At 35.8% G+C, this 24,939-nt stretch overlaps 1 protein-coding gene across 5 annotated transcripts in view; it reads left to right on the top strand.

The window, feature by feature from the left end:
• CCDC138 (coiled-coil domain containing 138) overlaps positions 1-24,939 on the top strand; it is a 67,351-nt gene that overhangs the window by 10,785 nt on the left and 31,627 nt on the right. For 2 of the 5 annotated variants that reach the window (XM_020965191.2, XM_078147355.1), the window contains 8 exons: positions 10,420-10,607; positions 12,024-12,182; positions 14,208-14,327; positions 17,506-17,583; positions 17,686-17,793; positions 19,428-19,586; positions 20,531-20,647; positions 24,217-24,406. In XM_020965191.2, the coding sequence (XP_020820850.1) occupies positions 10,420-10,607; positions 12,024-12,182; positions 14,208-14,327; positions 17,506-17,583; positions 17,686-17,793; positions 19,428-19,586; positions 20,531-20,647; positions 24,217-24,406 (1,119 nt within the window). The remainder of the gene's footprint in view (positions 1-10,419; positions 10,608-12,023; positions 12,183-14,207; positions 14,328-17,505; positions 17,584-17,685; positions 17,794-19,427; positions 19,587-20,530; positions 20,648-24,216; positions 24,407-24,939) is intronic. The other 3 variants (XM_020965197.2, XM_020965198.2, XM_020965193.2) reach the window with 2 other exon arrangements.

The raw sequence follows: 24,939 nt of genomic DNA, 5'->3' as shown, positions 1-24,939 counted from the left end.
AACTATTTTAATAGAATTGGTTTTTGTTTGTTTTGGTAACATTATGTATTTTAGGGAGGTAGGGAAAAGGAATAAGCATTTATATATTAACTACTATATGCCAGGCACTGTGATAAGCACTTCACAAATATTATCTCTTTTGATCCTCATCACCAATCCTGCAAAATCGGTGCTATTATTTCCCCAAATTTTACAGTTGAGGAAACTGAGACAAACTTTAGTGACTTGACTAAGGTCATACAGCTAATAAATGTCTAAGGCTTTATTTGAACTCAGGTCTTCCTGACTGCAGGCCTAGCACTCTATCCATTGTACCACTAGCTGCCTCTATTTTATAATAAGCTTTTAAAAACATTATTCTGAGAAGTAGCTCTGTAGATTTCTCCAGACTCCAGACTTCTCCAGATTCTTCAGACTACCAAAGGTCTAGGTTTGACACAATAAAAGGTTAAAAAAAAAACACAACAAAACCCTCTGTAGTCTAGTCTCTTCATAATACCGATTAAGTAACAAAATCATGGTGAAGTTGAGACTTGCTCAAGTTCTCAAAGATGTGTTATCAGAGGTGAGATTTGAACCTAGGTCCTTTAACTCTTAACAGTGTTCTTTACATTATGCCATACTGCCTCTTTGTTTCTTCTTTTATCTGCTGGCATTTAATCTTCCAGTTTTTTGTTACTACAAAGGATGCTGCTATAAATGTTTTGTTATTTTGGAACCATTTTTTCCTGTCATTTACTTGCTTTGGGGTACATGCCTAGTAAAATGATTGCTGAATAAAGGATTTGGAATAGTTGTTATTTTTCTTTAATAATTGCAAATTGTTTTCCAAATGCTTGAACAAGTTCATGCATCCATCATTTGTGCATTAATATACTCGTAGTCTTTCCGTACAGCCTCTTCAGCAGTGATTGTTTCCATTTTTTATCACGTTTGGGAGGGAAGTGCTATTGAAATAGCCTGATTGTTGGTCTTCCTACCACAACTATCAAACTGATTTTCCTCAAGCACAGGTCACTCACCTATTCAGTGAACTCCTGTGGTTCCCTATCATCTCCAGGATTAATGTAAAATCCTCTTGTTTGGCAGTCAAAGCTGCCCCTACCCCTCCTTTTCTGTCTTTCACCTTACACCCCCTCACATACTCTTTGATCCAATGAAGCTAGCTTTCTTGCTGTTCCTTAAACTCCTTCTCCCTACGTGGGGCATCTTCACTGGTTGTCCCCTTGTCTGAAGTTCTCTCCCTCCTGGTTGCTGTCTGTTGGCTTCTCTGACTCCCTTCAAATACCACCTAAAATTGTACCTTCTACAAGTTTTTGATCCTCCTTAATGTATCTTCTTTCTGTCAATTATCTCCAGTTAATCCTGTGTTTACCTTGTTGTTAGAGAGTTGTTTGCATGTTGTCTCCTCCATTAGAGGTCTTTGAGAGGCAGGGACTGCCTTTTGTTTTTCTCTGTATCCCTAGCACTTAGCACAGTGCCTGGCACATAATACATGCTTAATAAATGTTTATTGATTGACTGATCTGTATATACCAGTGAAACCATAGGTCTAGCAGAAGAGGTGGGGAACCTGAGGCCTCAAGGCCACATGTCGCCTTCTAGGTTCTCTGGTGAGGCCTTTTAACTGAATCCAAGTTTTACAGAACATATCCTTTTATTGAGGGGATTTGTTCTGTGAAGTTTGGCTTCAGTCAAAGGGAGGCCACACTTGAGAACCTAGAAGGCCATGTGTGACCTCAAGGCCAAAGGTTCTCCCACCCCTGGTCTAGCCCAATGGTGTCAAACTCAAATAGAAATGATAGCGTATTGACTTAGGAAACCACAAACTAACATAATCCATAATGTATTATATTTTTATTTATTTTGTTAAATATTTCCCAGTTACATTTTAATCTGGACAGAGTTTTGTGGACAGTGTGTTAACCCTTCTGGTCTAGCCTGTTCCTGGATGAATTTTATTATTTTACTTCATTTTATAAAATAGCCCTTTTGCTAAAATATAAATTAATTTAGTCAGTGGTATTGTCATTTTTGTTATATTATTACAGCTTAACCATGAACTGTGAGTTAACAGTTACTTTTATTAATGTAAAGATTGTTTTATCATATTTATATAATTTCTTTCTTTCTTTTTTTTTTTGGTGAGGCAATTGGGGTTAAGTGACTTGCCCAGGGTCACACAGCTAGTAAGTGTTAAGTGTCTGAGGCATATTTATATAATTTGTAATTATGATTTGGTAGCTTTAATGTTAATTGTTTCCTAGTATTAAATCATCCTTACATGCCTACTAAAATTCTAACTGGGTCATACTTAATATTTTGGTGAATATTTTTAAAATACATTTTTATATTCTGTTTGTTAAGTCTTTATTTGTCTTCATCAGTATTGATTGGTGACATTGGTGTACATTCATCCTCTGTTTTATCCTTCTCTGAGTTAGATACCAGGACTATATTTGTCTAATAAAAGTAGTTTAGTAGAGTGTGTCCTTTTTGGTTATTGAAAATAATTTTTTATAAAATAGAATTTTTTTAAAAACTCAATTGAATTCATTTGTAAATTTATCTAGACCAGGTAATTCATTTATAACTTTCTCTATTTCTCTTTCTTATATTAGGTTGTTTAAGAGCTAAACTAATTTTTAGTTGAGTAATCTTCATAGTCATTTATTTTATAATATCAGTTTTGCTTGTAGCATATAATTGTGTATATAGCTTCTGATAATTCTTCTCTCTATCCTGCCTCCCCCCTTATTAATTTATAATTTTCATTTTTGGGGGGATTTAATTTTCCTCTTTTTAAAAACTGAATTAGCTAATGGTTTATCAGATTTGTTAGGCATTTCAAAAGACTGGCTAATTTTATAATCAATTTTATCTCTTTTTCCTCTGATTTTTCTCTTTCTTTTGTGCTTTTTGAGGGGTTTGTTAATTCGTTGATTTTTCAAATTTAAAGAAAAATTTCTTTTTTGTATAATTCTTCCTCAGATTGCTTTAGTTGTATCCCTGAAAATTAGGCATGTTGTGTTATTGTCTATTCCTTTTACATAGTTATTTTTTTCTTACTATTTATTCTTTGACCCACTCACTTTTCAGTACCTTATTATTTAAGCTTTATTTAGGTTTAGATTGGTGTCTTTTTGTTTGTTTTGTTTGTTTCCTCTGTTAACTACTAGCATATTTTGTTTTGGTCTTTAAAGAATGTATTTAACATTTCTGCTTTTTTATGTCTTTTAAAAATTTCTGTTCTGTAGTATATGATCACTTTTTGTAAAGATACTGCAAAATGCTTAGAAATCTGTATGTTCTTTACCATTTTGAATGCTGTTTTAAATGTAGTTTTTCCAACAGTAAGTTCAGCTCTGTGGTTTTGTCTTTATAGTTATGTTGCATTTATCTATTTCTGAAATAAACATTAACATTTTTTATACTGTGTTGCTTGCTTTGTCTTTTTCACAGTTCTCTTTTTTGTATGAATTTTGATGCTATTTATGCTGTTTGGTGCATATGTATCTACTAATTTCATTGTCTATAATACCTTTAAGTATAATATAATTTCCTTGTTTACCTATTTTAACATTGTGAATTTTTTTTTGTTTTTTATCTGAAGTCATGATTGCAGCTGTTTCTTTGAATTGTCTTATTCAAAGTAAATTTTTTTCCAGCTCATATTTTCATTTTTTTATGAATATTTTTTAAAACGTGTATTATGTATGCAGGAAGGTTAAGTTTTTGTTTTCTTATCTAATCTATAATTATCTTTTATTGATGAGTTAGTGCCATTACATTTAAGGTTATAATTATTAGGTTTGTATTTTCCTTCATTTATTTCTTTTTTTTTTCTTATTTAATATTTTATTTTTCCCAATTACATGTAGAAACAATTTCAACATTGTTCTTTTTCAAATTTTGAATTCCAGATTCTCTCTTTCCCTCCCCTCTCCCCCATTGAGAAGACAAGTAATTTGACATTGGTTATACACATGTAGTCATGCAAAACACATTTCTATATAAGTCATTCTGTGAAAGAAACATAGTCAAAAAAACCAAGAAAAATAAAGTAAAGAAAAAGTATCTTTGGTCTTCATTCAGGTTCCTCTAGTTCTCTCTCTGGAGATAGATAGCACTTTTCATCATTAGTCCTAAAGAATTGTCTTGGATTATTGTATTGCTAAGAATAGCTAAGTTATTGAAAGTAGATCATCATATAATATTGCTGTTACTGTGCACAAGATTCTCCTGGTTCTGCTCATTTCACTTTGTATCAGATCACGTAAGTCTTTCCATGTTTTTTCTGAGAGCATCCTGCTCATCATTTCTTTTTTTCTCTTTATTAATTTATTAATTTATTTTTAGTTTTCAACATTCACTTGCACAAGATTTTGAGTTCCAAATTTTCTCCCCATCTCACCCTTCCCCCTACCTCAAGATGGCATGCATTCTGAATACCCCTCCCCTATCTGCCTTCTGTTCTATCACACCCCCCCCAACCTTCTCTTATCCCCTTCCCCTTCTATTTTCCTGTAGGGGAGGATAGATTTCTACACCACATTGCCTGTATATCTTATTTCCCAGTTGCAGGTAAAAACAATTTTTAGCATTTGTTTTTAAAACTTTGGGTTTCAAATTTTCTCCCTTCTCCATCCCCACCCACCCTCATTGAAAAAGCAAGCAATTCCATACAGGTATGGTCATGCAAAAGACTTCATAGTAATCATGTTGTGAAAAACTAACTGTTTTCCTTCATCCTATCCTGCCCCCCCATTCTATTCTCTCTTTTGACCCTGCCCCTCCTCAAAAGTGTTTGCTTCTGATTTCCCTCCTCCCAATCTGCCCTCCCTTCTGTCATCCCCTTGCTCTTAGCCCCTTTGCTCCTATTTTCCTGTAGGGTAAGATAGATTTCCATACCCATTTGAGTGTGTATGTTATTCCCTCCTTACCCTAAATCTGATGAGAGTAAGATTCACTCCTTCCATCTCACCTCCCACTTCCCCTCCACTATAAAAGCTTTTTCTTGTCTGTTTTATGGGAGATAATTTACCCCATTCTACCTCTCCCTTTCTCCTTCTCTCAATATAATCCTCTCTTACCCCTTAATTTTAATTTTTAGATATCATCCCTTCATCTTCAATTTACCCTGTGCCCTCTATCTGATAATCTGTCTATCTGTCTGTCTATCTGTCTATATACATATATATTTTTTTCCCTCCAACTACCCTAATACTGACAAAGGTCTCTTGAGTTACAAATATCATCTTTCCATATAGGAATGTAAACAATTCAACTTTAATAAGTCCTTATGATTTTCTTTCCTGTTTACCTTTCATGCTTCTCTTGAGTCTTGTATTTGAAAGTCAGATTTTCTATTCAACTCTGGTCTTTTCATCAAGAATGCTTGAAAGTCCTCTATTTCACTGAATGCCCATTTTTTCCCCTGAAGAATTATACTCAGTTTTGCTGAGTAGGTGATTCTTGGTTGTAATCCTATCTCCTTTGACCACCAGAATATTATATCCCAAGCTCTCCGGTCCTTTAATGTAGAAGCTGCTAAATTTTGCATTATCCTGATTCTGTTTCCACAATACTTGAATTGTTTCTTTCTGGATGCTTGCAATATTTTCTCCTTGACCTGGGAACTCTGGAATTTGGCCATAATATTCCTAGGAGTTTTTCTTTGGGGATCTCTTTCAGGAGGTGATTGGTGGATTCTTTCAATTTCTATTTTACCCTCTGGTTCTAGAATATCAGGGCAGTTTTCTTTGATAATTTCTTGAAAGATGATGTGTAGGCTCATTTTTTGATCATTCTTTCTGGTAGTCCATTAATTTTTAAATTATCTCTCATGGACCTTTTTCCAGGTCAGTTGTTTTTCCAGTGAGATATTTCACATTGTCTTCAATTTTTTCGTTCTTTTGGTTTTGTTTTACAGTGTCTTGATTTTTCATAAAGTCATTAGCTTCAATTTGCTCCATTCTAATTTTTAAGGAAGTATTTTCTTCAGTGAGCTTTTGGACTTCCTTTTCATTTGGCCAATTCTGCTTTTTAAGGCATTCTTCTCCTCATTGGATTTTTGGACCTCTTTTGCCATTTGGGTTAGTCTATTTTTAAGGTATCATTTTCTTCAGTATTTTTTTGTATCTCCTTGTTTTTCATGATTTTCTTGCATCACTCTCATTTCTCTTCCCAGTTTTTCCTCTATTTCTCTTGCTTCTCAAAATCCTTTTTGAGCTCTTCCATGGCCTGGACTGATTCATATTTTTCGGAGGCTTTGGATGTAAGAGCTTTGACTTTGTTGTCTTCTTCTGGTTGTATGTTTTGTCTCCTGTGGTCTGACTTGTTTTGCACAGTTTGCTCATGCTCCCAGCCAGTTACTTGAGTTTTAAATTCTTTGTTAAGATAGGGCTCTGCTTCCAGTGTAGAGAATGTACTATCCCAAGTTTCAGGGGTTTTATGCAGCTGTTTTCGGAGATACTTCTAGTGACCTGTAAGTTTTCAGTTCTTGCAAGGTGGTACAATGAAAGGTGAGGGGTTTATTCCTTTGCTAGCCTGGGCTCTGGTCTTTGAGTGACCACAAGTACTCTTTTCTGCCTTGGAACTGTGAGGAGGATTCTGTCTTCACCGCCACCACAATCTCAACCATGCCAGCACTCCCCCTCACTCTAGGATTGCCATCCAGAACTGTGACCCAGATCCAAGCACAGATGAAATAAGAGAATCTTGCCTTAGCACCAGCAAAGAGATCTCTGTATTCCCCCTCTGATCAGCTGTTCAATCCCGTGTCCATCTGTGGGCCAAGAGCTCCGGAAGCAGCTGCTGCCCTGAGGTTGCGCTGGGACCGGGCCAGACCGAGCTCTTCTCTTACCACGGTCCAATGGACCTTTCCTACTGGCGTTCTAAGTTGTCTTTGGTGTTTGTGGGTTGGGAAGTCTGGAAACCACCACAGCTCCCCTTGATTCAGTCTCCTGAGGTCTGTTTCAGGTTCGCTGAGGCCTGGTCTTTGCCTGTGTGGCCCAAGCTGAGCTGCACTCCTCTCCCAGCCTGGAGCAATAGACCTTTTCAGTCAACCCTCCATTGGGCTGGAAATTTGTTTCACTCTGTCTTTTTGTGGGTTCTGCTGCTCTAGAATTTGTTTAGAGCCTTTTTTTACAGGTATTTGGAGGGGTTTAGGGGAGAGCTCAAGCAAGTCACTGGTTTTACTCTGCCATCTTGGCTCCACCCATTAATTCTTGTGTATTGATTTCCCATCCCTTTTAAGGCAGAATTTGGATTCTGCAAGAAACATTGCATACATTATTTAATCATAGTTTTCTCCCTATCTGTCTCTGTTCCTGATTTTTCTGATGTATTCCTATTTTCTTAAATTTTACTTAAATTGTTATCCCTCCTTCCTTCCTTCTCCCAGCTCAAATAAAGGAATCCTTCCAGTCATTGACCCCCTCTTCCCATGTCTTTCAGCTTCTATAAAATTTATTTGTTACATTATTTTTTTCCATTGTGTTAATTTATTTCTCCTTATTTTTTAATCCCTTCTAGTCATTTCTGTAATTAAGTTTATCTTTCTCACAAGGTAGAGCTTCTTGGGGACAAAAACTGTACACTCTATATTATTTCCCATTTCACTGTTAGATTAATCACAGATGGTTGCTTTTCTTCACTAATTTTTGGGGGAAGGATTATTCATTGTTCTTGCTGTTGTTGTTGTTGTTGCAGGGGCACTTTTTCTCCTGAGCCTTACTCCCTGAGATCTCAGGGCAGTGTGGTATGGTGGGAGACACACTGTCTTACTCCATGCTCTTATATTTATTGCTTATTCTTTCTTAAGAAGTTTATGTGACCTTTGAGCTTATGTCCTCTTGTTTTCTTTGGATGCTAGGTGTCACTTTAGACTAATATACTCCTTCTTGGGACCCCTGACTATTGTTTCGAGAAGGGGGTCTCCCTGGAACAAAACTTATTTTGGTGCTGCCTATCTCCCTAAGTCCTTTACCTCCACTGTTGTGACCCTACTTTCCCATACCATTTCAGGTGGGTCAAGAAACTTAATATCACTGCCTTCTTTCCTCTGAAGGGCAGGCATGGCAGGAGTGAGTACCCAACTTTCTCCTGTGCCATCTTTTTCTTTGTCTAAATAATTGTGCTATTTAGTACTGAACTCTTCCCTCTACACTCATACTCTTGAGGCGGTGGGAGTTTTGCTTTTGAATTCAAATCTTTTTCTTTCTTTTGACTTTTATCTGCCCAGAATTATTAGCCTCTCTGATCCTGTTCCCCAGCAGTGATCTCTTAATTGTTTGTCCCTTGATCAGTTTAAGAGTATTTGTTTGTTTGTTTTATTTTTTGGGGAAAAAAGTCCTTGTCTGGCCCTAGAATCACAAGACAGTTGATTTTATCGTTTAGACTTTTCTTAACTGCTTATATACCTTATGTTTCTCTCAAGTTTTTATGTGTCACATATTTTGCTCAACTCTGGATTCTTTCAGTTAGATGAGTTGATTGTTCCTGCACTGTTGAAAACCTTTTATTTTCAAATCTTGTGTAGGCTGAACTTTTCACAGTACACACAGGTACACACACATACATATACATGTATGCATATTTGTATATATATAAATATTCACATATGCGCATACACACCTATCTTTATATAAATTTTTTTTCTAGGAAGATTCCTCCTTTACCTTTGCATTTTGGAATACCATATTCTAATTTATTCTCCTTTTTTTTAAAAAAAGATTAAGATTAGCCCTGAGTGTTCAGATACTTTTCTTTCAGAGCTAAAGTTCTTTTTTTTTTGCTTCTTGTTGTTTGAAATTGAAATTATGAAGTTTAACCACTGTGTTCCTTGGTGATTAAAACTTGGGATTTTCCTCGATTAGTGTTGTGTTGATTTTAGCAGTCATTACTTTGCTTTTTGTTTTCAATGTTTGTGGACAATTTTCTTGACTTATTTCTTGAAAATGGTGGACTTTTAACTTTATCATATTTTTGGGGAGAGCACTTTAATCTTCAGGTTATATCTTCACATCTTTTCCTCAAACTCAGTACTCGCATATGTGGAGACCTCATGTATTCTTTTATTGCTGCTGTTCTTTAATTTTATTTTGCTGAATTTGCATCCAGATCTGTATTGTTAAGTTTCACATTTATTTTTCAGAGTCTTTTCTCTTTTGAAGAGATTTTCTGTTAATGTATTTTAAGTTGTCTCTTCTCTCATTTTGTCTTGAGTTCTTCTTTGAGGGCACTGATGTCTGCCTTCACTTAAGTCAGAGTTTTCATTATTATTTCCTTTTTATATGTCTTTCCATCCAGTTATTATATTTTAATTTTTCATTTCTTTTTGGGTCCATCTTGTAGTTTTTTGACGTTGATTTCTTACTTCTGGTGACCTGTAGAGTGTGTCTGGCTTCCTTTTTCATTGGGAGATTTTTATTTTTTCTTGCTCATTTTTCCTTCTCTGTGCTGCTATATTTTTTCTACTTGGGATTTAGGTTTATTCCCAAACTTGCTTCATTGGCCTTCTTGCCCTTTGTCCCAATTTTCTAAGTTAGTTTTAAATCAAACGTCTTTACCTTTTGACTCTGCCCCTAACTACTGCCTTGGATTTTGCCCATCATGTTTCAGAGTTCTCCTTGAGCCTGGGGGCAGGAGAATTGGGGAGGAGGGTGGATGGGCGCTATATGGTGTATGCTCTACTGGGTCATCCCTCACTTCACTTCTTCTATTGCAGTGATATGTGCGCATGCGAGAATTTCTTCCTTTAATGCTTCCTCTCACGCAGGCTGGGTGAATGTAGTACTCTTTTCTTCTTTTAAGGGATGGGCATATGACGAGGTCATACTGAGTCACTGCTCTGGAAAGAGCGATATAAAATGCTATAGGAAAGCTCTAAATGGTGATCTCTGTACTGGGCAATTTGTGGCTCCTCAGCTTTAACCCTGTGCTGTTAATGGAGAAAGCTTTCCCTTGTTTGGGGATTTCCCCATCATTTTCTCTTCTTGTTATGTTATTAATTCTATATATTGTTGAATTGTCGTGGTCTGGGTTCTATGAGTAACTCTGATCCACCTTAGTTTGAGTGATGCCTTTGATTAATATTTGTCATTGTCAGGAGGTGAATAAGTGTTATAATTTAGCCATCTTATCTTATCCCAAATTCCTTAGAACACTGGTCTTCAACCAATAGAGGGGATGACTTGTTACCATGCTCCCCTTTTAGCTGTTTGTAAATTCTTGGCTGGCTGGGAAACACAGCTTCTCCCATGAAAAATTTTGGGGATTCCTTTGCCTTATTGTCTAACGTAAATTCATTCAAATGTTGCTTCACAATTAAAGAACCTTAGACCTGTACTTAGTTTCACTTAATAATTTAAGTATTAATGAATAAATTTGACTTTTAAAATTTTCACTTATTTTTAGATATGACCTTGCTGTGTAATTCATTGTCTAGTAGTGAGTATTTCTATGATGGATATTGCTCTCCATTGAAGCATACTGACAAATCAGTATCATCTAGCAAGATGTGTAATAAACTCGGGCAAAGTTTGCTTCCACCTCATATCAATCAGATATATAATGAACTATCTCTGATACATCAGAAACTGCAGGTGAGACACGATGAATTGAAGATTTTGAAATTTTTGATTTTATGTTCTTAGTAGTTAGCATCCAATAAAATTTAAATGTAAAGTATGTTAATTATTAAAAGCAGTACAGATAATGATGAGAGAAGAATTAATGTTCATCTGTGAGAGCTTTTTTCAAGGGGAAGAAATGGATGGATGGGTAAAAATAGTATATTGGGGACATTGTCTAAAGGTAATTACACTAAGCAGATATATATGTTTGTCTTATGACTGGCTTCACTTCTCTGAGATCTTTTTTTGGAGGGAGGTGTTAAACTTGTGATTTGATAGATGCAAACTCATGGTGAGGAAGTTCCCTGTACTAGTGCTGGACAGCAAATGTTCTGCGATTTGTAGGCTCCGGCTTCTCTGTGCAGTTGTTGGGCTTACCTGGGGTCACACAGGCAGCACACAATATCAGTCACCTGGACTTGAACTCAGGTTTTCCTGATGTTTTGCCATGCTGCCCCTGCAAGATCATAAAATCATAAATTTAGAACTTGCAAGGAAGTCAGTTTCCCTTCTGAGCCTTGATTTTTTTCATCTGTAAAATCAGAAATTTGGACTGTGGTTCTTAGTTCTTCTCCCTTGTCCTTTTCCTAACTTGAGATAGTCTCTCTGATGAAAATTACTCCATGGAGTGTTTCCCATATCTCTAGTAAACACACTTCAGATTTTTTTCTTCACAAAACTTCTTCAGAAGCACTTAAGAAAATTACCTTACTCCAAACCTGTCATTTAAAGTAAAAGTGGGAAGTATTGTTCTCATAATGATAAAGATTGTGACATAAGCTTAAATTCTAGGCCCCTTTTGGGGGGAAAATTCCCCTTTATTGGTTGTAAAATGATCAGAACTTTCATAGAAAGGGTATCCTTGTTTTTGTGTGAGTCCCTGCAATTCAAGGTCTTTGGTTATATTATGTTTGTAATTCATGAAGTTTCACTTTTTGAAGAAATTAAATTTGTAACATCTCTTTCAGTCAGCAGCTGATTTTAAGTGTTGGCCACAAACATTCCTGAAATCTTTCATAAAGAGATTTTTGGGCAAAAACAGCAGGAATATCATTGTTTGTTCTTAAAATACTGTTATAACTTTCTTGTTCATAATAGAACAGTTTAGTCTCTGTGAGAAGTGGCATTTCATTTAGCATGCTTCTGTGATTTAGCACATTCATAGTATTCTTTTGCAAAATTTCTGTTAAAATTTCTTCATCATGCTATTTCTAACTATTGTATAATCCATATTTTAGTGAGACTCCCAAGTATTTTCTAAAGAATGTTTATTTCATTGAAGTAAACTTGCATCAAAAAAAAGCAGTGTTTTACACCAAATGTATGTGTATTTTGGGTTTGTTTTTAAAAAAAAGACTTTAAAAAAACTTGAATATTTTGATACAGCAAGAAACTGCAGGACAGCAGGAGTTTGCTGCACAGCTTCATAAGCGAGAATATTTTTTAAGTCAAAAAGAAGAGCTGCTAATCCAACATGAAGTTGCTTTGACTAAAATTAAAAGTGTTGAAGAAGAAATTCATACAAAATTTCAAATTATGAAAGAGGTAACTTTATATAGAAAGATTTCAGTTTACTGTAAACAATTTTCTTCTTGACATGGTTAATTAAAAAACTGAGTTTTACTGCTTTATTTCATTACGGGTATATTTGAGATGAAGACAGCCCTATAAAGCAATGAACATTTACTTTCATTTGGATTTATGGAAAGTAGGACTTAGTAACTTGAAACAGTGTAAATATGCATGTGTATGTTGAATGAAACTTTTGAGCAGTCATATTTTTCTGCTTTTATGGTTTTTCAACCAAAAGTAAAACTAAGAGCTTGAGACAGAATGAAGCTTACTACTGATAGTTTTTAAAGCTGTTAAGATGCGAAAAATGGAATGAAGTTAATTTCTTATGATACTTATTCCTAGCTTGGCATGCTCCCTAATGAAGGGATTTGCCCTGCCAAGAAATACTACCAAATCCTAGACTGTATGCTTTTCTGTATTCTGGTTTCTTACTTATATGTTTTATGTGATGGATTTTTAGTGTCTCTTGGATTTGAAAAAGTTTGTACCAGTGAGTGCTGTACTAGTGCTTAGCAGTGTCTGCTATGTGTTAGACTGAATAAATGCTTGTTAATTTTTTGACTTGACTATAATTTAATGAAATAAAATTATCTTTCCTTAAGATCATGGAATCAATATTCCAGTAGAATGTCCAGGCTGAGTGAAGAGGCAGTGTGGTATAGTTGAAAGGACAGAGGATTTGGAGTCAGAAGATCTGGATTCAAATCCCAGTTCTGTCACTTACTGCTTATGTGACCTTGGGCAACTCACTTAACCTTTCTGTGCCTCAGTTTCTTCATTTGTAAAATAAAGGGATTGAATTGGGTGACATCTAAAATTTTAGTTCCAGATCTGTGAGTCTCTAATAAGGGTCATTGGTTTTCCTGATTTCTTTGCCTCTTCTAGTGAGGCTATTTCTTCCATGCCTCTGTCCCTTCTGTGCTTAAAATGCCTGCAGCTATTACCCTTAATTTTCATAATATTTATATAATTAACTTGAGAACAATCTTGATTTTGGTTCTTAGTACTGTGAAACCTTAAAGCAACCTGCTCGTTTAAATACAATCTGAATTAATTGAATAAAGAAGAGGACAACTATAAGTTTTAGCAATTTGTCTCTAAAGCTTGTTTTTTTTATTTTAATTTATAAAATAGGGAAAAGGTGGATTGGATTGCTTCGTCTACTACATCACTTCATCATTTTTTATACCTATTTAGTTATTCTTGTCATACTTTGTGATGATTCAGTTTTAGAAATGATACTATTGAGAAGCTCAGCTGCTTAATAACACCAAATATTTGGGCTGATGCAACTTTTAAACATCTATTTTCTAGTATTAGTTTCTGCTTTATCTTACCCGTTTTGGACTACTTTCTAAAGAAAGCTTTATATCACATTTGTAGGATACTCTAGATCCTTCCCAGTATATCACTGCAGTAGTAGAAATACACCTACACTGTGTCTATATCATGCCTCTAAATTGTCTATCTCTTATTCATTGACAAAATAAACCATTCATACTGGTTGGTTGTTATCATGTAGATAAAACATCTGGTTGATTGGCTTATCATTCCTACTCTTTAGGTAGTTGTTGAATTATACATATAATCTTAATTTGGAATTGAACATTTGGGAAACTGACGAATTTTTCTTTGGGTCTTTTGCTCTCTCTGTCCAGGACTTAGTATTTTCTGGGAAGAGATCAAATGTTGATTAATTTATTTTCATTTTACATAAATTTTCCAACTTTACATATCCATTGGTATTTCATTGGTATTTCTGAGTTTCATTCTTAGTGATCTGAACTTAGATCAAGTGGCCACGGTTCTCTTGATGATTAAGTCAACAGGTGTGCCATAAAGTTTTTTGATATTGTTAAATCTGCATGATTTAAAATGATCACTATTTAAAATATCAATAGCTTTTAATTAATTGATGTTGGTTGGTAACTTTCTGAACATATTACTGATACTGTATCCTTACCTAATTTTTAGAAGTTATTTTTTTCCCCTAAGCATCACATTGAAGAAATTAAGCACTTAACAGAAGCTCTTAAAGAAAGGACTAAAGAAAACAAGAGGCTAAAGTCATCTTTTGACACATTGAAAGAATTAAATGATAATCTGAAAAAACAGGCAAGAGCTATTTTCATTCTTATTTGTGTGTAAAATTTAAATCTTAAGACATATTACATTTAGAGAAAGTTTGATAACAATAGTAATTTTATCAAAGACTGTTATTTTAAGCATGACAATCCTTGTGATCATCTTTTTCCTCAGTCACTTTAGTAACTAGCTTAGATGTTGAAAATATGAAATTTCTGTAGATTACAAAGCGATCACTAGAGGTGTTTTTTTTAAACAAACAAACTAGTCTTTAGCCAATGAAAGAAATATTCTGGCTTTGGGAACAAATTGATATCTTAAAACACTGGTTTCCGGCCATGTTGAATATCGTAGGCCACTGTTTTGTAGCCTTTGTTTCTCAGTATTGTTTGTTCTTTTTTTACTTTCTTCTGAAAATTTTGAATCTCAGGCTCTTGGTGATGGAAAAGCCATGGCAGCAAAAAGAAGATTCTCTCCCTCTGTTTGTCTTTCTCTATCTGCCTTTATCTGTCTGTCATGTTTGAGGAGGAGAGATGTATGGATAATGTGCTAAGCATTGGGATACAAATAGAAAAAGCAAGACAGTTCCTGATCTAAAGGTACAGTGGCAAAGCACATGATAATGCATCTTTTAAAATGTCTTTTCCACTGGAAAAAAACATATTTCTGATGTTCAGTTATTTGACAGGACTTTTGTGGTGAGAAGTTTCTTTTTCAGTTCTTCAGTACTTGTTGTTTCTGAGAAGAGTGGTGGACGGTGGTACCTGCAGGGGAAGTTGACATGCTGTAGCTCCACAGACATTACTCTCCAGGGCAGTGATTTGTGGTCTGAGAGGGCTCTTGGGTTTGCCTGCCCCTGGATGGTAGTCAGTCAGTGGGTAGTGTTGGTGCTAGTTAGAACGGCGTGTTCCTTCTCTGTAACTGTTGCTCCCCTTGTTGATGGCTCTGACACATTGGCAGGAAACTAGACTGATAGTTTGGAGGATATTGCAATTCCCGGGGCTCTTGGACTCTGGGTGTCCGGGGCTGTCCCCACTAAGGTGGAAGGGGAGGTGGTGGTCAAAGTGGCGTTGGTTTTAACTGCCTGGAGCATTTTGCCTCTTGTTTCTCCCTCTGAACCCCTCACTGCTTAAGCCAGGCTCACTTGTCTTTCCTCTGTGCATATGGCAACACACATGGTGTTGAGGATTGTGGTACCCTTCTTCTTAAGGTTTGCTCCTCTGGATGTTGGCTACAGAGGGCAGGCCAGGAGGTGCGCTGGCTGTCTGGGGGTGCTGCTCTTCCTGGGACTCTTGGGCTTGCCTGCCCATTAAGTAAGCTGTGGAAGGTGGACTGCAAGTTAGACTGTTGATCTTGGAGGCACTGCATTTTCTGGTGCTCTCACGCTCTGAATCTTGGCCTGTTTCCAATGGCATCAGAAGGGAGGTAGTGTCAAAGTGGTGATAGTGGTTTGACCCACCTGGCATATGCTACTTCATTTCTCCTCAGGGCACCTCCCGGCTTAAGCTTGAGTGGCTTACCTGCCTCATTGGTGGTAGTTGGTCAAATGTAGACTCTTGTGTTCTGGACTGAAAAAAATTGGGGTTGATATATTCTTCTGCACACTATTAAGTGACGGTGTTTTTTTTGCAGTGACCTTATGTTAGCCTAGATGAATATTGCTAGGTTTGAGCTCTCAAATTGCTGAAAGAAGCACATACATATTGTATGTACATACATATATATACATGTATATTTCTTTTGTCACTTATAGACACAAATGATCATTTATCACTGCCGCTGACAGGAAAAAATGGTAGGCAAATGCATTTTTTATGCTAGTATGTATACATTTTGTTTATGATTCATTGAGAAGTGTAAGTTTCCAGAATATAACATTGTCCTTTCTATGACTCTTGACATTTCTTTACTGAATTGTGGGTTTAGTTGTTACTTATTTTGTAAACTTTTAAAGCACTATTTCAGATTTGAGTTGTTATTGTGAAAATGCACACATAAACCCTGGTACTTTGCTGTTGATGTTTTGAAAGATCATTGACTTTAGTGGGGTACTCCTTCTACCAACACATTAAAATCCTTTGTCGGTCATCCTTAGTGATGAGCTTTTCTATTTTTTGCTAGCCTGGTAATCAGATGACAGATCTGTAGGCTATATACAAAGCTTTGTGTATACTGATACATAAAAATATATAATACTGAAAATATTAGCTTCAGAGTATAGACTAGAACTTGTTCTCTTACTAGTATAGCCTTTAAAAAAGCCAATCACATTTATAATGAAATATTGGAAAGATGATTTTGGTTGAGATGTATACATAGCAAAATAATAATTGTATTCCTATTACTGTTGAGGGCATCACCATCCTCTCAGTCCCCCAGCCTCATAGCCTAGAATGTTGTCCTAGACTCTTCACTCTCACCCCTCTTAACTGATCTTTTGTGAAGGCCTTTCAGTTTCACTTTTGTACCATCTCTCACATATGTCCTCTTCTCTCCTCTGACACTACTACAACTCTGATTAGACCCTTATCACCCCATTCCTGGACTACAGAAATAACCTGCTGGTAGGTCTACCTGCCACAAAATTCTCCCCACTCTAATTCATCCTCTGTTTAGCTGTCAAAGTCACCCCCTTACTTAATAACTCCAGTGGTTTGTCACCTCCAGTATTAGATTAAAAACACTCTGTTGTGTAAAGCCCTTCATGACCTGTTTCCTTCCCCAACCCCCAACCCCCATCTCTAGTCTTCTTATTCCTTACACTTCCCCACCCCTTTTTTGATCCATCAACACTGGCTTCCATGTTGTTTCTTGAACAAAAGTCCAACTACCGACTTGGAGCATTTTCACTGACTGTCCTTCTTTCATGGAATTCTTTCCCTCCTCATCTCGACCCTGACTTCCTTCAAGTTCTAGATAAAATCCCACCTTCTGCAGGAAGTCTTTCTTGTCCTTCTTAATTGTAGTCACTTTCTTCTGTTGATTTTTTTTTCTAGTTTATCCTGTGTATAGGTTGTTTATACAAATCCTGTGTTGGATTGTGAGCTCCTTGAGAACAAGGACTGTTTTGGACCTTTCTTTGTGTTCGTAGCATTTAATACGAAATCTGGCACAGTATGGACTTAATAAATGTTTATTAATTGACTGAAATATGATTGAGAATTACATTAAATTTTATTTCTGTAAATATTTTACTTTTCTCTTTTAGTTATATGATGTAAGTGAACAAAACAAGAAAATGGAAGTTCAGGCTAAAAGAGTTCAAGGTCGTTTAGAAAATTTACAGGTGAGTTTTCACTCTTTCACATTAGTTTTTTTTAAAGTCTTTTTGTTTTTGATCATTTTAAAGATAAATGTCATTTATTTCATGGGCAATGTACCTTTGCAGAGGAAGTGTGATTTTGTGGCAGTACAGAAGTGTAAAGCTATTTCTCCATCACTTCATGAAATGAAAACTACAAAGCAAGAAAAAGCATCAGCTTCAAGAATTAATAAGGTACAATATGAACAGTAACATAAATAGAAAGGAAGGATAAAATGGACATATTTGATGATCATTTTGACATTTGTCAAAAGTAACTCAAAATAAAAAATTAGAATATTACAGTCTGTTGCTTAAATAAATATATGAAGCCTTTGAAGAAGATAGGAAAGCAGAAACTTAGAATAAAAAGTTCTCTACTACTTAATATAATAAATTTTGCTGTTGTGTTGTTTTTTAGATTTTTTTCTCCTAGTTCTCATTATATTGAGATTTATTGTCTGTTGACACTTGAAGAATCTTTTGACCAGTGAGTCTGTCATAAAATATCAGTTAGTGGTGGGTGTTTGGTAAATTATTTTACTCTCTAGACCTTAGTTTCCTCTTTAAAATAATAATAGCCAATTTTATATAATACATTAGGGTTTGTGATTTAAGTATGTTATTTCATATGATTCTCACAATGACTGGAGATAAGTTCTATAGGCATTATTCTTATTTTACAGATGAGGTGATCAGATTGCCATGGTCACACATCTAGGAAGTGTTTGAGCCTGGGATTTGAACCCAGATCTCTGAGTCCCAGTCCAGCATCATTATTTCCACTGTTATACTGTCTTTAAGGTCCTTTCTGTCACTAAATACAGTGACCCTCTGATAAAGAACAGGCCAAAGAAGTCTGTGCAGTTATGCGAATTGTTTTTGAGTTACTACATCTTTATCCTTTTTTTTTTCACATTGGCTAGTTTTCAGAGTATATGGTAATATTTGAATACGTGAAGGTTTTTTTTTAGTACAGGGAGCCTCAGTGTGAGAACCCCTTACTCCAACTGAAGAGATCAATAACCTGTCTATAACTTAGATTCTAGGGAGTTGCCTGGGGCACATAGCAAGTAAGGCCACCAGCCACCGTCATAGGTGGGATCTAAAGCTGTGGTTTTCTAAGTTTGTATTTTTTTATGCTATGAATATGTATATACACATTTCAAAACTTCAGGAATTTGATGCAAATGGAAGCTCCTCTGTGCATTAGATAAAAAAAAAAGTAAAAAGAAATATATTTACCAGCTCTCTGGTGTTGAGCTTCTCCCGGTTTAGCTAGGTTGATTGTCAGACACACAGGTCTTTCCCAGTCTGGCATAGGATCTGCTGGGCCTCTACAAGAATGGCCTTTCAAAAACAGAGGACACCTCCATGCTGTGAATATGTCATATTTCTCATATTTCTCTCTGTTGTTCTTTGAGGAAAGAAATTGCAGCAGAGATTACTAAAATAGGAATTTCCTGGCTATTAATATCTTTCAGTTTGTTAATCCTTTATTGTGGTTGTTCATATCCAGTTGTAAAAGGGAAATTCCATTGTACCAAACTTATATAAGGAGCTTTCAGTGAGTCCTAAGGCAAATACATGCTTATTTTTTGGAAGGCTTATTTATTGCATTGTGCGTTAACAGACATCAATGTTCATAAGGATTTTTTTGGTTATTTTGGAGCAAGTATATGACCTTATCATTCAATAAAGACAAATTGTGTAGTAAAATATTATGTTGGTTTTTCCACAATCATCTGATAAATTTTTGACTTATTTGAGTCCCTGTAATGAGAATAAGTTGAAATCAAAGAATTTATGACTTGATTTCTGACTTACAGGTTAATGGACGTGTCTATGAGATTTTAATTGTTTTGATGGAATGGATCTCAGACTATCATCTTAGCAAACTGAAACCAGAAGATGGTGAAGGAGATGATCAAAAGGAGTCATGTCATTTTTCTACCCATAAAAACTATATTCAAGAGAAATGTGTGAAGGTATTTTTAAATATAATAAGAAACTATATTGCGTTTTCTAAAAACAACATTGTAATTCAACATGTAAAAAATATTGAAAATAATTTTCATTGTTTTTTTAATTCTAAACATAGTTCTTGAAACAGGAGGACTTTTAAGTTATTTTCTTTTATTGTTATTTGTTTCAGGTACATGTCACTTATGTCAGACTCCAGATTAGTAGCCTGCATCTTTTTTTCCCCCCAAGTTCAGGTTATTTATTGTCTTTAAGTAATAAAAATAGTTCCTTTTATTTATAAATAAATAGACTCTTATATAAATCTTTTCCAGAAAGGTGAAATAATTGATCAGAGTTAAGGCTAACAATTATACATCAGCATAATAATATCAGTAGGGAAGAATACTTAGCATATTAATGACTTCTGTTGTGAAGGAGGAATTTATTGTATCTTTGTATCCTTATTGTATCCTTGTATTGGAGGCATTAGGACAGTAACATTAGTTGATCTTGGTTTCCTCTAACTCATTTACTTATAGGTAGTATTTTGTTGAAAAGGGCAAATTGTCATACTTAAAAACAAACGTGAATAGTCTTGATAATATACAACTAAAATTCGAGTTAATGATCTGTTATGTCTTTGCTGTTATAGAAATTAGCCAGATGTAATTGGTATAAAGGTTTTTTGATTAGACGTGAATTGTAACTGTAAAAGACTAACTTTTTTTTACAAACATGTCAGGACTGATGCATGTAAGTCAGTTTTGTTTTAAACAAAAATATTAGAACTTATATGTCTGAGAGCATTGTCTCCTTCCTTGTCATTTTGAGGGAAGTCTTAGAGTTATTCTAATAATGTTGTAATTGCTAAAAGCATTTTTTGACAAACAGTGTTTTGTGCAGAAGACATTTTTGGACATATTCAAATATAATGCCTTCATTTTTTTAAAAACTTTTTTTCCTCCAGCTTTTACCTGTGATTGCAGAGCAGCTACAGTGGATGCCATTTGTTAACCTCAAACTGCATTTGCCTGTAATAAAATTTATTTATTGGTCTATAAGACAGCTAGATTATGGAACACAGGTAATTAATAGTATTCTGTTTTTAACTAACATTCATTTATTATTATTTCTTGAATATAGTCCCAGATGACCAGCCTAGCTAAGTACAGATAGTCTCTTCACCAAAAGGCTAATAACAAGGTAATGATTTGCTCACAGCAGCCCATGAAACTAAGAGAAGTACAAGTGCCACTTAGTCCTCTTAGGCTCCTGTCTGCTCTTGCAATGATGGATGCAGAGCATTGAGAAAAGGGGCATTGGGTGATAAGAAGCACACAGCTTTTAGATAGTAGAAACATTAACTTAGCTGTTATTACTGTAGATGAGAATGCCCCCCTCCCCCCCATTGCCTCATTCCTGTCCTTCAACCCTAACCCTACCAATGAGTTCTAGTCTTGCCTGCTCTTTGTACTGTGTCCTTTGGATCTCCTATTCTATAATTAACAAACTTCCTTTCATTTTAGATCTCTTCCTCTCATGATCTTTCCATATTCTAGCACTTCCAGAAACATGGTTCCCCCAAGATGACACTGCATTCTTAGTGGTCCTATCCAGTATCTGTTGTATCTTTTGTCCTATCCCTTACTTCCCACCCCTAAGACACAAGTCCTAGAAGGGGAACTGGCATATTTCTTATTCCACACTTCCATTGCTGTACTCTCACTATGTCACTGTCATTTAGCATCTTTCCTTCCTTTGAGATTCACTCTATTCAAATTTGTCACCTAATCCAGATCCTAATGATAGCTATTTTCCAGCCCCCAGGTCATTCTCCCTGGTTTCTCAGAGTTCGGTACCTAGCTTCCAGCCTTCTTATCTACTCCAGTTTTTGCCCTTATACTAGGAGACTTCAATGTATATGTTAATTAGTTCCCTCAAACATCCCATCTTCCTGTCTTCTCAATCTGCTCAACTCCCATGACCTACTCTTGTACTCCCACTTAGCTCTGCACTGGCATAGTCATACTCTTGAACTTGCCTCCACGTGGCCACAAGTGTTTTCCTTCCGTGTTTGAGAACTCTGACATTTCTTATAATTTCAAGCTAATTAAATCTAGTTAAACTTCATCATTTGCTATGCCCTGCTCCTCCTAGACCTATTTTTCATTCTCACTGTGACCTCTGACCCTCCACCATTTTGTGCTTTGGCAAGGCTGTTATTCCTGCCGTGGCTTCCGTTTCTTCCCTTTCCAGTCTTGATCTTATAATTAACCATTTCAACCTTACCTTGTCCTTTGCCCTTGAATTCTTTGTTCTCCTGTCTTATTGCTCTTCTTGCCTTGCCAAATGCTAAGTCTGGATTATTGCTACTATGTACTTCCTTTGATTTTACTCACTTGAGGAAAGCACAAAAATTGCTGACTTGTTGTCTTCTTGTCTTATCATCATTGGACCTGCACTGCCACAGGGCAATCCTTCTACTCCCTAATTGTGTGCGTGTGTGTATGTGTGTGTGATAGATTTCTCTCTCTCTCTTTCTCTGTCACACACACATTCTACTCTTTATAGTGGCTGTTCCAAATCTTGTTTTTTCTCCTTAGATCTTCTGTATGCCTCCTAGGATTTCATCCTCTTGAAGCTGAAGACTTTGCCTCATACTTGACTGTATGAGAAGTAGAGGCCTTTTTGCCATGACTTCTGTCTTCTTCACTTCTCTATATCTCACAGCTCCTTGATGTCATTTCCCCATTCCTTCCTTATTTACTCCAATCTCTAATAAAGAGATGACCTTTCTCACAAAGAACAGCTTCTGTACAGGTGCCTTTCTGATGCTCCTTCTTGTTTCTTCTGGGTGGTTTCCTCAACTCATTCAATCAATTAATGAGTATTTATCAGATTAATGAGTATTTATCAAAGGTGTACTGTGTGCCAGGTACCATGTACTGGGCATACAAGGGATGAAACAATCTTCCCACCCCTCTAATCTTCAGTGTCTCTCTGTCTGCTGTTTTTTTCTCTACTGATTATAAACGTGTCCAAGTCTGTCCTTTAAAAAACAAACAAAAAAAGCATGACTTCAAGCTACTGTTTTAAATTTTTCCTTCCTTTCTCATCCCAACTCCTAGGATGTTTACGTCCTAGTGTCTACACTCATTACCTACACTTACTCTCCTCTCACTTATCAACATTTTGCCTCTCACTTCATCGTGCAACTCAAGCTGCTTTCTTTAGAGTTACCGATGTCTTTTTATTTACAAATCTCTTGGCTTCTTTCTCAGTCCTAACCCTTCTTGGACTTGATTGACCAGACTTTCCTGGATACTCTTTCTTCTTTGGGATTTTGGTGCCATTGCTTTCTTGTGGTTCTTCTGCTAGTCTAGTTGAGTGAAGTGGTCTGCCTTGGTCTTGACCAGGGCCACTTGGGTTTTTGTGTTGACCTCTTTTTTTTTTTTTGATTGGGATTAGACCTTTTTCTTTGAGGATCAGAATGCTGAATTTTCAGAGCCCTCTCTGGTTTCAGAGGACTAGGGACCTTGAAACCTCTGGCCCTGGGATGTTTAGGTCTCCATACGATTGCCTGTTATTCCTGGTCTAACTTTCTGGCTACCCTAGGTATTTTTTTGGGAGGGTGCACATAATTTGAGTTATCTTCAGAGCATTCTGTTGTTGCTTATCATGAATACTGCAGTGTCAGATGAACAAATGTCCCATGTTATATTTATGTTGCCTTTGGCCTTATGAGAAAAGTAACCATACCAGCTCCTCCTTTATTTGCCTTTCAGAGGAGAACCTGTGAACCTTCCATTTAATTGCAGCCTCTTTATGTCTTTTGGTTTTATTTGTAGTTAGAATGTCAGTGTGGATGTGATTCATTCCTTCAGGAAGGTATAAATTCATTGGTTATTGGACAAAGATCTCACATTAAGAGTACCTTCTATTTCCTTTTCTGCCAGTCTGTCACTGTTGCTTCAAATGTGCAACAGGACTGCACAGCACTTTTTACATTTTTCTTTGTTTCATGGGGCACTGTGACTAAAGAATTGATTATTTAGCCAGTTTGCTGATGAAGTGTATTTCCATACCTCTCATGGGTTGATCTTAGGTAACAGGTGGAGTTTGTTGCTGTGACGACACTTGAAGCCTTTCCACCTTGGTAGAACCTGTGAGAACTTGCAATACATTAGTATGGCTTTTGCAACCCAGGATTACTTTCTTGTTATGATGATGCATTGGAGGAGGATTTTATGGGAAGGGCCCATTAGATAGCTGTTTGTCTCATGGATGTTGGTACTTCACTTGCGCTGGCGATCTCATACCCCTCATTTTTGATATACATTCATTTCTGGACATAAATAATTTAAGTGATGCTTTTGTCTTGATCCTAGTAGGCAGTTAATTTCTGTTAAAACTTTAAGTTGAGTTTCTTAAATATACCCAAGTATAAAAAATACTTAAGTATTTTATATTTTAATAAGATTTTTTTTCCTCCATTTTTCTCCATTATTTCATCTTAGGTCATCTAAATATTATTTTAGGACAGGTTTTGTTTTTTAATGTAGAACTTAAGACGTGAACTATTTAGAATTTATATTTTGGCTTTGATTTACGTACATCTGTAGCCACACTGAAAATAGTACATCTTTTTAACAGCATTCAACTATGACAGCAACAATGAGGCGACTAGGTGAAGAACTCTTCAAAGGAGTAACCATAAGGACTCATGATTCTTCTCCAGAACATTTTGTGGTAACTAAGCCAAAGACAGCAGTTTTCTTTAAGAGCCCAAATTTATCTTTAAGATTTCTGTCAACTTTAATTGTACTCAAAACAGTAACTCAAGGTAAGCTCTTAAAATCTGTTTGTAGCTTGACTTTTGGTAAACGCCTGGGATGTAGGGGAAAGCTATTATTCAACAACTTCTACTGTCTGCATGGGTTTTACAGTTATGAAATATAAGGTTCTGATTTGGGTTATTATATTAAAATTAATTATAATTATTTATATTAAAATTTTTATTATATTAAAATTTTTTTCAGTTACTTTTCTGATGTTATTATGACATCTTTTGGTATGTCGAGTATTTATCATAAGAGGATGCTTATTTATAGTGTGAATTAAAGTAGAGCTTAGTGCTCAGGCTATTGGAGATTCTCATGGTTAGTTCAAAGAGAGAATTTATTTCTGAGTGAATTTCTTTGTTCACCTAGTAGATGAAGAACAGGAAATCTTTTAGAAAATCTGAGGGTAGTAACCAGGACCCTGGTTAGTTATATGGTCACTGCCAAATCTTAAGTTTTCTCAGGCACATTGTATACTTTCTTACTATGTTAGAAATTATCTTGATTTAAATTGTTTGCCTGTTTTTATTTGCCT

Source organism: Phascolarctos cinereus, unplaced genomic scaffold (genome assembly GCF_003287225.1).
Source record: "Phascolarctos cinereus isolate Bilbo 61053 unplaced genomic scaffold, phaCin_HiC Scaffold_7;HRSCAF=346, whole genome shotgun sequence".
Taxonomy (NCBI): domain Eukaryota; kingdom Metazoa; phylum Chordata; class Mammalia; order Diprotodontia; family Phascolarctidae; genus Phascolarctos; species Phascolarctos cinereus.
The sequence above is the reverse complement of the archived record's forward strand: the minus strand, read 5'-3'. Positions and strand labels throughout refer to the sequence as shown.